The following is a 14,054-nucleotide window of genomic DNA, read 5'->3' on the forward strand; positions in this document are numbered from 1 at the left end:
AAATGGACAGAATTGTAGTCTAAAAGAGCAACAGTCTACTGTAAATTGACTGTAAATCGCCTTGTGAGACATCAGGGAAATATCAGACACATGGAAGAAAGGGCAGACTCCTAGTGTAAAGCATGTTAAAATGCAAATGAAAGTCAATGGGTGGCAGACCTTTGTGACTCCCCTCTGATCCTTCTCATTATATGCATCCTCATATTGCCACTCATGGCTTTAAACTGTGGATTTTGTTTTCTTTAAACAGCTTGCAGATTGCACCGGGAGTTACTCCTTTTAGAAAATACCTGAACTCCAGAGCACAGATATGTTTCCACCTCTGGCAAACTGCATCCATAGAATTAGCACCTGTGATCCAAACACATCAGCATTGTTTACCGTGGGACTAAACAGGTTCCTGGAGGACAGTTTCCCCACTGGCTATGCTCATGCTGGACTAGATGCCTGGATGCTGGCTCTGGACCTCACCGATTCCTGACAAGCCACCTCCTGATGGCACAGTGGAAGACCACGCGCTAGGGTCACAGCCCTTCGAGTGATCGGGACAGCACTTCTTATCTTCTTCAATATGAAGCTCAATTCCTGTCTGCATCTCTATAAGACAGGTATGATATTCTGATTTTATAGTTAACATACAGGTATAATAATATGCTTATTTTGTAGATTAATACAGTTTTGAACACACAGACAACCGGTTTGCTCCAAATCGTGACTAGATAGCAGCACTCGCATTCGGAACTTGTGGTCTCTGCATCCAGGCACCTGTCCTAACTGCTGCAGCAGCAGCTTCATCACTGACACAAGCGTATTGACAGAACACACAAGAAAACACGCTCTGAAGCCAACTGTTACATGGGCATTATTTATTGCAATGCAGTCTTAGCACTTTTAAATATAAACATTTATATCTAGAAAGCAGAATATTGCAAATTCAGTATTATTCAATATGTTCATAGCAGCATCAGCTTCCTAAGAAACAAAATATTTAGGAAGACAGAGAAGGAATTACAAACAAGTTACACTCTCATTTATCACCATTAGACGGAAACACGGTATTGCAGCTGTGAAACAGATATTGAAGTCACCAAATCTGACCTTGAAGACACGAGTAATTTCAAGACTGAAATGCGTCATTATACCTGATATCCTGCACATTTTTGGTGTGCCTAGACATAAGGCTAACAGTCAAGTGCCTGAAGAGGGCAGATGATCTATGTATCTGCACTACCTGACATATTATAGTTTTAATAACAATACACAGCACTTGTATAGCACTCACTGCTCCCCCAAATCCTCATGAGACAGGCAAGGATTGCTCTCAGATGTATTACAGCTCTGGAGCATAAGGGAGAAGGAGGGAAAGTGACTTGCCAAGGCCATTCAGTGAGCAAGTGGCAGTAGTGAGATTGGAATTTGTCAGCATCTGACTTCCAATCTCGTATCAGTCTGGTAGGTCACGCTGTTCCTCTGTGTTTCACTTAGGAAGTTTTATAAATGACTAATTGGTTAGCAAGTCCCAACCCATGCAGCGATACTGGATGCATGCAGCATTTGGAAAGAGGTCAATACAACTGCTCCCCTCGTAATGCCCATTTTGGTTTGAACACTTCTTTCATTTTCTCATCTCAGGATGATCTGTCAAGCGGAAGATACAATGACACAGCTGCACTTTGCTCTAAAGCAGTGGAAATCAGAAGCAATCGCTAAAGGAGCAGGAGCAGCTTTCATTTCTTTCCTGAGGGAGAGCACTGATCTTTTGAGAGGAAAAAAGGATGGATATGTTTTTACACAAACTGATCAAACTACTTTTCATTCTAAACGAATACAAGACTGACTGAAAGTCTCAGGTGTACTAATTTTCTTCAGCTAAGTCATCCAAGTGTACACTGTGAAGGTAGCAGCTAATAAAACAGTTATCCAGGAACATCAGAAGCCATTTTCCTTTCCTGACAGGCCTTCACTTCTACCAGCTAAGAGCAAGAGCACTTACAGTGACATCTAAAAGGACTTGTAAACATCATGAGACAAGCCATCTCTGATATTCCTCCACTAAAGTAGTCCTTTCTCCTGCACCCCCAGAAAGCTAACAAGGATAACCAAGCCTCCTACCATCCCTGCCTCAAAAGAGGAAATTTGCTTAGTTGTTTTTTCTCCCACTGGATTTCCTCTGCAAAATTTGAGAGGCAGGATCAAACACGTCAGTTATTAGGGCTGGAGTCTGGCAGAGACTCCTGGGGCACAGTTCATGTGCTGCGAAATGTTCACAACAAACGGCGGCTGCACTGGAGAATTGTCTCTGCATACTCACGACTTCATTTGTAGAGCACAACAGCCCAGTGCTGGCCAAATTACACCAAAACGTACAAGCAGGAATTGTGAAGGCTACCTCCCATTTTGAGAAGTTATCACCCAGTAAAGTAATTCCTCTCCCCTCCTGTTTCGTGGCCTGCTTTCCCACTTTCAGCATGCTGTGAAAGCCTGTGGTTGGGAAAATGTACAGAGAGGTACATATTATATTTACGGTAGACTACACACAATTTATTCTATCAAAAAAAGTCATCATCCAGTGCATTAATCCTGCAGTGCCCGTATGGAGGAAAAGCACCGGTCTGCCTTGCATCTCTCTTCCCAAGTGGCCTCATTTTAATTCTGCCCAGGCTACTAACGGGTAATTATTGGCAGCAAAGGACGCTTTTCAAAAGGAAGCTTTTTAACCAGCACATTTCTATCACGTAACAAATGATGCTTTTTCCTGCTGATACACCAGCAACATCACAGTAAAAGCTGTGATGAAAAATACAGAAAAATCCACCTACTCAGATCTCGCCACTAAGTACACTGCAGCTTCTTGAACAAGACTGGAACAAGATAAAACGACAACACATCATGAACCATTCTATTTGCCATCTTCTTATGGGTGAAGATAGTAATACCAAGAAAACTTTGCATGGAGATAATGCTGTAGACATCTGATTACTACAAACTGGATTTGCTTCTCTGGAAGCTTTCACTATAAGGTTAGATTGTTTATACTCAAGTCTACAAACTGACCCATGTCTCTCTGAGCTCTGTTCTTTGTGTGTGCCTAACTCACTTTGGGTTTTGGCCTGCTTAGACCCACCTCTTAGCAAGCCTGGAAATTCTGGGATAAATAGCTTTGAAATAACTACCTCACTCTAGGGAGATCATCTTCCTTCACTAGAAGGGAAGTATTTTTTTATCCTCTCCTTCCAGTGGAGGCTTCATACATTTCCATCTGTGCACCTTGTTAATATCTTGAGAATAAAGATTTTGGTATTCAACACCTTAATTACAATAACATGACCTTTAGTCACCATATCAGTCAGTATCACATAATTCCACAGATTGTGTAATCCCTTCATTTTTAAAAATCACTTCTAGTACATGTTAGCCTTTTGTAATGTCTCAGCAAAGGCAGTCTTAGGATTGCTACACCACAAGCTTCCAATTTTTAAGCCAATGTCAAGAAGCAAAAGTGTGAACCGAAATAGTTCCAGGCTGTGGAAGGCGCATAGTCTAGCATTTCTATTTTACACTTTGCAATGCAGGAAGAACAGAAAACATCTTTATATTAATTCACAGGATTTTGCAGTTATGCTTTGAGGCAGACACAAACATATTACTCAACAGTCTCAGAAAAACGCTTGCCTGGCTGAAGGAATCTCTGCATCAGTGCTACTGCAGCAGTGCTGCTGCACTGACTGAACGGCTGTAGCACTGAGCCTTGCAGCTTTATCCACTTGAAGAGCTTTTAGCTTAAGCTAGTGGTTCTTACCTGATCTGTTTAATTAAAGACAGAAAGTTTACCTGGATATATATAACTTCAGATATTTGTGTTTTCAGAGTTTCCTGACCCTCCTGCCTTCCCGTTTTCTTTCAAGACTCCAGAGGAAATCAGTGTTTCCACCTGGCTCATTTAAGTCAGTCACTGAGCAATAGGAAGGGTAGCATGGGGAGCATGTTGGACAGAACATCGTATTAAGAAAAATTAGACATTTTTTCTCTATTTCTTTTTTTCTGAACACTTCTTCACCCATTGCAATTCATAAGCTCACGTGAGTGGTTGCAACAGCAAACTAGGAAAACCTAGCACTTTGGGAAGGAAAAGAGTAGAAAATAGAGTTTACTGCAAAAGACCCAAGATAGATAATTTTTCTGACCAAGCAATTTCAAAAGTCTGCTGCTATTTTCACAGAGAATAGTATTAAAATGAGGAATAATCTTAAGGCTATCTGGACACAAAATGAGACTGGGTAACTCTCCTGAAGGAGGGGCAGTAAGAAAAAGTGGGCAGCCAAGCCTTCTCCTGCTGAGACCTACCCCTGCTTCTGAATGATATAGAAGTAAAAGCTGCATCAGAAACAATGAATCCAGCAACTGAAGAACCAGAGGCAGATAGAAAACTATTGCTCTTGACTATTTCAGTAATCAGCTGGTAAGAACATGCTAAGCATCTGTCTCTAGATCAGAAAATTTTCAGGCAATTACCAAGCAGGACTAGTCTGTTGAGAGAAGAAACTAAAACCCTCACTTTCTCCAAGCTTTCTTCCTTTAGCATTACCACAGCCGTTTTTAAGAATTGTTTGATAAAAATGAAACACCTGTGCAGAAGTTTCCCAAGAAATAATCCCAGTCATGATACTCATAACTGTGAGACTTTGCTCCCTAGTGAACTATGTTGGCAATTACAGGGTATGTGATGATACGGCAAGAAATACCTGTGACAGCACAGCTTAATTCCAAGACTATCTCATTATGTCACTTTTGCAGCTGGCATCATAACATTTCACAAGTTTCATGTCTGCTATGTTAGAAATTATTCCAAAAAAATCTCAAATTACCACAACACTTCTAAAGTAGTTCAGAAAACTTTGCTCATTGCAATAATTTGGTACCTCACAATAAATACGCTTTAGGAATTGCTGCTAACCATCAGGCTGAAAACGTCACATAAGAACTGAGCAGAATGCTACCAGCATATTGATCCTTTGAGGTATTCTTTATACTCAGCTCAGAGCTTTTTCACTCACACAGCTCTTTGTTTCTTAAGACTGCCTCCTGCTCACGTCACCTTCTTTGCAACATTGCAGCAACAGAGGAATGGCAAAGGCAGACAGCTTTTTGAACAAAGAACCGGGATTTTACGCTGAGTTTTGAAAAGGAAAAACATGGCAAGAAATAACCAGAAACAACAAAAAATAACAAAGTTGTTTTCTTTTTTTCTTTTAAAACATGTACACGGATATTTAAGTGAGGTAGAAGACCACTTCAGAACATCACATTCAATTTTATTTAAAGAGTAACTTTATCTGAAGTATTAAACATGCAAGTGACAACACACATGCAGGATCACTTGCTTAGTCACAATCAAATACTGTGTTTCAAAGAGACAAAGTTCATAAAACAGCATTTTGATAATGGGCCTTAAAATGATACGGTATCCAAAAAAGTAGGGAAAAGGAAGACTCTTTGAAAGATCTGAAGTTATAGAGGAGCCTGTATTTGGGAAGCAGCTTGGAAATACTGAGAGAAGTGGATAGGAAAGTAGGAAAGAAAAGAAGAGCCACCAAACAAACCATTAAACCCAGAAGTGAAGAGAGAACTTTAACCATTTCCACAGATAAGAAAACAATGAGAAAAGAGGATGAACACTTTAATATGAGGTAGAGGGTAAAAAAAAAAAAAAAAACACAAACAAAAACACATACTGTCTAGTTCTTAACCATGTTTGTTGAATAAGGTGATGATTTTGGAAGAACGGATCAGTCATGATATAAAAATCAAGGCACAAATGCAAGTCTAAGCACCAGCATTTTTCATAAAACCTAAAAAAATAAACTTGTAGATGTGAAACAACAAACACTTGTTAGATTTAAGAGAAAAAAACTTCTGATGAAAGGAAACACAGACTTCTAATAGAAACTGCAAATTTGGTGAAGTATCAGCTGGCAAGGAAAGAGGGCCATAAAGCTGCAAGAACATTCAAGGTAGCTGTATCTTATTTAATGCACAAGGATAACATAGGCAGACAAAGACAAATAGAGATCTGAGGTAACGAAAAGCAAGAATTCAATGGGATGGCATAGTACATAGGCCTGAGTGGGAGATATGACACCCTTTGGTCAAGTACAAAAGAGGAGAGGTGTCAAAATCAGTAGCCTTTGGCATTCATGAATGGAAGAGGCAAAGACAGTCATCCCATGAAACTGAAATAAAACCAAACCAGTCAAAAAGCACAGGGGGAAAAAAAAAAAAAAAAAAAAAAAAACACAACACACAACCAAAACCAAAATGATGAAAAAAATTCATCTGCAATAAAAGCTGCTGAGAAGTTAGGAGCAGAAACAAAGCCTTTGTTTAAAAGGACTGGAAGGATTCTGGTCAGCTGTCAAGCGCATGGAAAGTCAACCAGGGAAGGTTCAGAAAACCACGACAAATAAGGGTGAATAAAAGAACAATCTTCCTAAACCAGAGTTTAGAAAGGAACATCCCAAGGAGACAAAATACTGAAAGGAGAAGGGAAAAAGGGAGCTGGGACAACAGTGGACCACAACCATACAAACAAGAACAGCACGGAAGGAGAGGAAGCAAAAACCTCCAAGGGAAGAATCTTTGCAGTGCCTAGTTTCAGTTCATAGTCAGAAGGGATTACAGCAATGTAACAATGTATAAGAAATTGGAAATATTCTTTTTTTGCCTCTACAGTACTTTTCAATCTGAGGCACTTTTGTCCCGGTCTGAACTTGGGTTTGCAGCTCAGGGGCTGAGCTGATCAGTCATCCAAGCCCCATGTCATCCGAAACGTCGACATAAAAGTTTCAGGCTCCCCCAGAGGCATACAAGCTGCTCTGCGTGTCCAGGAACTCCTGCTAAATGATTTCTGTAATTCACCCAAGCACCAGACATATTCCTAATGACAAGCAAGCAATATGCTGCACTTGCAGCAACAGAAATACATCTTTCAAGAATGCAGTCACTCAGTTCAAGGACTTACAACCTCAAAATGCAATAAAACACTTGCTATAAAGTACTAGAAAGTTCTTCTACCAATTGTCTCATCAAACCACTGTCCTGGCAATTTCACATCTTCATCTTAAACACAGGAGCTGCTGCAAAGCCTAAGGTGGTTGAGATGAATCCAGGAATAGCAGTGTGAAATCTAGTGTCCTTTGACATCCAAGAGAACAGGCTAGATAATGTAACAGCTTCATTTTCTCTCAAACTTTTCCATGTAGCTCTTGGAAAGTGGTTTATACCTGCAGAAGCCTGACCTGATCTGCAGCAGTTAAGAACGATCATAAAATAAAAGCACTGATGAGGCGAGTTTGACTTTTATACTTCATAACAATTTTAGGCACACCTTCAAAGCTCAGTTCAGCTGGAACTAGGTGATGCATCATTCATACAGATAGGAAAGACTAGTGCAGATTTCTGCTTTCTGAGAACAGCTGAAGACAGAGCACCTCTAGTTTCATTAGAGGGAACTCGAAAGGCGTTTAGATACAGTACAACTGTGCTCAGCACAAATGCTTATATCTGAGAAGAAAAACTATGTCTTTGTAAACTTCACTATCACAATAAGAACCAAATGGGTGAAACATAAAAGTACAACTTTCCATACGCACCCACAACATTCACAGATAAACTCCATAAAAGGAGGTCCCTGGATCAGCTACGTTAGCTGCTTGCTGGTGATGCACAGCAAAAGCACAGCATTACAAATAGAAGCGTAAGCATTGACATTGGAAACAAGTTAAAATCCTACAATCGTTCACAGAAAAAGAGCAGTCCAATTAAGGGAAGAGGTCTTCTATCACACAGGGCTTTACAGAGCTAACTATGAGGAGGCTAATAGCCATCAGTAGTATGTCACTCCACCTTTTTATAGACTTGTTTCAAAATGCCTGTCAGAATTATGTCTGGAAAATAAGACATCCACATAACGGTGGTAGATAAACTGCTGGTTTCATTAGCTATTTTCTCTTGAGATTACTCAGAACATGGAAAGTAGCATCTGTGATTCATTCTAGGTGGAGAACTAATGTTAAGATCCCTAAATGTATGCCACAATTAGCTCCTATAACTGAGTAACCCAACACTCCCCACCAATCCTCTTGACGTTGCTTCATTTTACTTTTAAGGAGCAGTGGGGCCTGTGTTTACCTCCCTCATCTCACAGAATAAAACTGTGCTGCTGACATTGTCCTGAGACCCCCAGCATGGATCAAAGGAGGCTGCTTTGGCAATAAGCTCAGGGTGCTCCAGTTAGAAACACTTCCCCTACCTTGTTAGGGTAATGGGAAACCAGTCACAGTACCATGATACTTAATGAGAAAGCTAAATAGTAACGAGAGCTGCAGCGGCAATTCATGCTATCAAATAAATACACTGATGAAGGCTCAGCCTAGTTAATGTGCTAAATGGACAAGCAAGACGTTCTCTCCTCGAATAAAAATCTGGTTTATGTGACGTGTGAACACCTGTTGATAATCCACTTTGGGCCTCCTTTTTCTCCGTGACTGGCTTCTTGCACGGGTACCACCAGCACTGGCACCCTCTGTGTGAGCAGTCCCGCTCCCCACATCAGCTTCACCTCTGACTGTCAGATGCAGACTGTCACCTGCCATCTTCTTTTCTCCAGCTCTGCCCAAGCGCTTCTGCCTCTCACGCTCATCTTCTGCTCTCCCTCGTCCCGATCCACCTTTCCATCCGAGCATCTGAGAGTCATTTGTCAGGGCCAGCTCCCCCGAGACAGTCTTTGAGTCGGCTCCCTTCTTTACTGAGGAATCCTGCAGTTTGAGTCTGTCAAACAGCTGTAAAGGAACATTTGTGTATATGACCACATTCATAAAGCAAGAAAAGCCTCGTGTTCTGCGTTTCATTTGATTATGATCCCAAATCAGTTCTCAAGATGTCCAGTTGGTGAAGAATCTTTACCAGGAATAAATACTATATTTTTTGGCTAAATCAAGCCATGACATAGGGTGAACGCATCTCCCGCACATTCATAAGCATCTTTACGTGAGCATCAGGGAATTTAATTCAGGGAGCAATGTTGCTATGTGGTATCATTTAACTTTGGTCAAGAACAACAGAAAGCTACCAAGTTGCTCCATTAGCTCACTTTCCCCAGACCTCTAGTACTGTTCTCAAATTGTTTTAGAGAGCTTCCCACCCTTGTGTCCTAAGGCAGGACACGAATCCCAAAGATAAGGGGCCTCAAACAGCAAGGAGTATGTGCTGAAAAAATGACACTTCGTGCTCTCCAAACAAACTGAAGGAGGCCACTTCTGGGAGGTGAGCAGGCCAAAAACAATAGGAAAATAATAAAAGCTGCAGCAGCAGGCCCAAAGCACGGGATGAACTCATTAATCTGGGAATACATAGCACAGAAACTGGGAGAGAAACTGCTTTTACTCTGGCAGCAGGCAAGCTTTGATGAAATGCTGACAAATGAAAAGGATTCTTGGTTAAGCTGTCTCTTCCTAACAACAGGATGGAAAGCCAGTCCCTGTGACAGTGGGCTAAGATGAGCAATGACAACTGGATTATTTTTAACTTAGGAAGAGTGGGATCTGTCAGAAAATAGATTTAAATGGCAGGAATCTAAAAGCAAATTCTTTGCAATAAAACTGTTAAAAAGTTTTTGTGGTGCCTCCCTGATGTTCAAAAGGCCCCACGCTATGCCATTCAACAGGCACAGCCCTGCCGCATTTTTTTCCTTCATTGTTCAGAAGTTAATCTATCATATCTTCAGTTTTCAACTTTGTAAACATTTTTTTTTTTGCAGCTGGACCCAAAAAGCATCTTGCTTTGGAGCGGCATAAAGAATCTCAGGCTTGCTTCACAGTAGCAAGACTACAAGTTCAAGTGACCAAACATTCAGTGCCATTGACTAGAGACAAGGACTGCCACTCCGTGAACTTCACTATCAGAGTTATGTGCTGCCAAATCACCTGACAGAACTGCATCAATCACAAATGAAAAAAATAAAAATAAAAATAAAAATAACCAACTGTTCTACCAAATTAGTTAGAGCACAAAATACTGTATCTATGCTGGCCTTATGTTGGCTATCAGAGGGCAGAAAATAGTTCCAGCATAAAGCCAGACAGTACAGGACAAATCAAAAACCACACGCTGAGCTTATAGAAGATCAGCGTGTTGTACTAAGCAGTGGCAGCAATTGTGATCTCATATTAGGAATTCTAAAGTGGAACTTCTGTAACAGAGAACTATGGCCAAAGCACTTTCAAAAAGGTCAGAATGCTTCTTTTTCAGTTCAAGTAATTTTAGAGTCATCTGTACTAAAAGGAGGTGAAACATTTCAAATATAAATATAGCTTTCCAGCCAATGCTCCCCTTTAACTGCTTTGAAAACTGGGATATTCCAAACATTAAAACATCAATGGTTACCTACCCGGGTTAGTGTGAGCTGAGGTTCTGCATAGAAAGCTTTGCCCAGTACTGGTTTCCTGTATGTCTCATCCACGTCTGTCAGGGCCTAGAAGATTAAAGAAATGGAAAGTTCAAAATTATAAAAAGACACAAAGAGACTTCAGGCTATCTTTGTGCCATAGCATTATGAAATTACACTCTGAGAGAAAATCTGTCCTAGGAACAAGCTGTTCTTTGGAGCTGGCTTCGTATCAGCTAAGTTGTACTGAGGTATAAAAGCAACAGCAAAGCCTAGCATCCATTCTGCGTTACTTACAAAATCCGAGCCTCACCTGCAAAATCCTTCTATTTTTTCCACCAATTTCCAAGCTTGTCACACCCCTAGGCTCACAAATTTGTAATAGTTGCTGTTCCAGCCATTGTCTTTAAGATCTTCATATGGTAGAACAAAGACAAAGCTGACATACAAGTGACTTGTTGGTGAAAGAAATCAAAGAAGTGGCTACCACTATAAGATTGGAATATGCAGAGATATTTTTGGAAGCTTCTGGTATTCATATATCACCTTCCTGGGTTCTTATATAAAATCTCTGAAGCTGCTGTGTACTCCTTCACCCTCACCTAGTCTATAACAGCTAGGTATCTCCCAGACATACCAATTCAACACCAAGCAGAAGTCTGAAACCCAGCACTCAGTGCAAGAGCAAACGAGCATTTATGGACCACAAAATCACATTAATCTTCTCAAAATGTAATTTGTTTAAACCTGTTGCAAACTTCAAACGTTCAATAGGGGCAGTTACAAACCAAGGGCTTGGAACAGTCATTACCATATTCCAGAACTTGTCAAACGCAACCAAAAACCCTGTGCAGACTCCACGAAGCCCTTTGAAAGTGCGGATATGAACATTGATTTTTACACCATCTCGGACGCAGCGATGGAGCTCCCCAAGGGGGCTGCCTTCGTGGACTAAAACAGAAAGAGAACACCATCATCAGTCTTCAACAAAATACATTCATAAAAAAAGTTATGTAGAAATACTTCGCTTTACTATGGAAGTAGAGCAGGTCTTGGTACAACACAAGTTTTCACAGCAAATGAAACCAGAAGCCCCAGGGCAGTGTGATGTACTGTGGCTGTAATTACTAGATCACCAAAACACTTCCTACAGTGAGGACAGCAAAGGCTTTAAAAAATACGAAGGTTTGCCTTTACTTAACATATATCCAAATCAACCTTAGGTGAAAATCTAAGTCTCTGTGCTGTTTTTGGCCCACTGATAACAAACTCAGAGATCCATCACAGGAACCACAGGTGACAGTCACTACACCGGATTGATGCTTTTAATCGGACACAGTATTGTTTCTAGCCAACCCTGAGAATTTATAGGATCCTTTTAGATTTAGGATTTTTAGAGTTCAGATTTAGATCGCTATGTTTCTTTTACACAAGAACTTTATCTCCAACTTTTATAAAAAAGTAGAATCAAGTAGAACCTTTATTTACAACTATGCCTTTGCTTGTCAGCACCCCATTAGACCTCACGGAAAACACTGCTTTGCAGCGCTACCTGGGTAATACAGCTCTACCTGCATAATCCATCCTGTTCCTATTCTTTCTAGCTGCTCTGCGGTAACTGCTTGCACAAGTTCTTTGCCCCTTGGTAAATACGAGATGATTTGAAGTTGCTTCTCCTGAGCTGATTCCAAACAGGCACTGCCAACTCCTCACAACGGGCAAAATTTTGAGTCCATTTTACATTTCTGACACACAGAATTTAAGAAACAAGCCACCTGTTATCATAGCTGCCTGAGAGCACAGCAACACGACCGTGGGACTCAGTAAAGCACAAGCCACACATATTTTACATGCATCCAGAGGCAGCTATTGCTTTAGGATCCAAGCTTCGAACACAGGCCAACCTGCTATGCAGACAGGCCCCCTAGTTGCAGGGAAAGCACACAGTTTTGAAAAAAAATGAATTGTTTGGACTGCTGAACAGCACTGTAGATGCCAGTCAAGCCAGTCTTCTTCAAAGTCCACGCTGTCTCATCTTAGATGTGTGGATATTAAATATGTGCTCGTAATGGAAACATGTAACCTTTTCACTAGACCACTGCTACAGTTAAGTTTCACAGTGCATTTTTTCAGTTTCAATCACAGTAATCCAAATACAAATTCTTTATATTAAGATCCTGAATCAATATTTAAGGTCAATTATATTGGAAATCCTACTTAAACAGACCCTCTGCATTTGTGGAAAACCCTCAACTGACATGAGACTGCAGATCATACAGAACCTATGGACAGGAATACATTGTTTTGGTGTCTAAGCAAGAAAAAGGTTCTGCTTTAGGCACTCAGGATCGAACATTTTGGGCATTGTCTTTTTATAAAGAGCATTAAGGTGATGCTAGTGATGAGAAGAGATACTTTGACTGCAATAAACCTGCAGTATTTTTAATTAGGCGCACTAAATTTGCATCCCATTTGGTTGTTGGTGTGGGCCCACAAGTTGCACCCCTTATGTTCAGGGGCTATTTCCCTGACTGTGTATGGAAGTTTACACAAGAAATTTGTATCATCCCTACAGACGATGAATTTATCATCACAGCTCCCTCCTGCCTCAACCCGCTGCTCTATCATCAGGTCAGCAGAAACACCAGCGCTGCATTTACCCCCCCAGGATGCACATTTAGCAGCCGAGAGCACAGCGTGCTGCAGGCTCACGCTGTGGTTATCACTTAATTCCTATCTCCATGGGCTGAAATCTGCTTCCAGGTTTCAGAACAGCACTTCTGGAAGCACAACACTTTCTCACCCTTCCTTTCCATTAAGACGATGAATGTGACCAACCAACTGGCCAAGGAGGATGGCACCACAACACCACGAGCATCACCCCCAGTGAGCATTTCTGCGTTCACCATTTCACCCAGCCCACAGTCCCCACTCCCCCCCGAGCTCCCTCAGTCCCTCTCCATGCCCCTATCACCCCACTGCCCACCTCACTCCGCACCCCCACACCCCACCACAGCCCCCGGCACCCAGTGACCCACCCTGGGCCCCCTCCCCTCTCTCCATCCCCCCTATACCTCAGTCCCCCCACTCCTGACACCCCCACACCCCCCAGCCCTTACGGGGCATCCTGGTGAGGACGTTTCGCGGTGCCCTCCTCCGCCGAGCCGCCGCTCCCCCGCCGGCCGCCTCCTGCTCGGGCCCGGCGTTGACCATGAGGCTGCGGAGCCGCTGGATGCGCTCGGGGTCGGCGGCGGCGGGGCCGCGGCGGGCGGAGCGGGCGGAGGGACCGCGGCGGGCGGCGGCGGAGGAGGAGGAGGAGGCGGCGGCGTTGGGGCGGCGGCCCCGCGGGCGGAGCAGGCCGCGCTGGAAGCTCTCGTACTCGGCGAGGTTGTTGAAGCACGGGGCGCCGGGGAAGGGCAGCGGCGTGCGGGCCGAGTACAGCGCCAGCAGCGGGTCGAAGCGGTTGGAGCTCACGTCCAAGCGGCCGGGGCTCGGCGAGCGCTCGGCCCCCGCCCGGCGGCGCCGCTGCTGCTGCTCCGCGGCCGCCTCAGCTTCCTCCATGGCGGGCGGCGCCCGGCCCGCCGCTAAGGGGCGCTGCAGCGCCGGCCCCGCA

At 42.7% G+C, this 14,054-nt stretch overlaps 1 protein-coding gene across 1 annotated transcript; it reads right to left on the reverse strand.

Moving 5' to 3' along the window:
* Positions 1-862: 862 nt before the first annotated feature.
* LSM11 (LSM11, U7 small nuclear RNA associated) lies at positions 863-14,003 on the reverse strand. The gene is made up of 4 exons (XM_082771666.1): positions 13,561-14,003; positions 11,253-11,392; positions 10,445-10,528; positions 863-8,837 (listed from the first exon to the last, which is right to left on the reverse strand). The coding sequence occupies exons 1-4, from the start codon at positions 14,000-14,002 to the stop codon at positions 8,433-8,435; spliced, it is 1,071 nt and encodes a 356-aa protein (XP_082627792.1). The 5' UTR covers position 14,003; the 3' UTR covers positions 863-8,432.
* Between the last annotated feature and the right edge of the window lie 51 nt (positions 14,004-14,054).

This window comes from Aythya marila (assembly GCF_965140915.1).
Source record: "Aythya marila genome assembly, chromosome: 14".
Lineage (NCBI taxonomy): Eukaryota > Metazoa > Chordata > Aves > Anseriformes > Anatidae > Aythya > Aythya marila.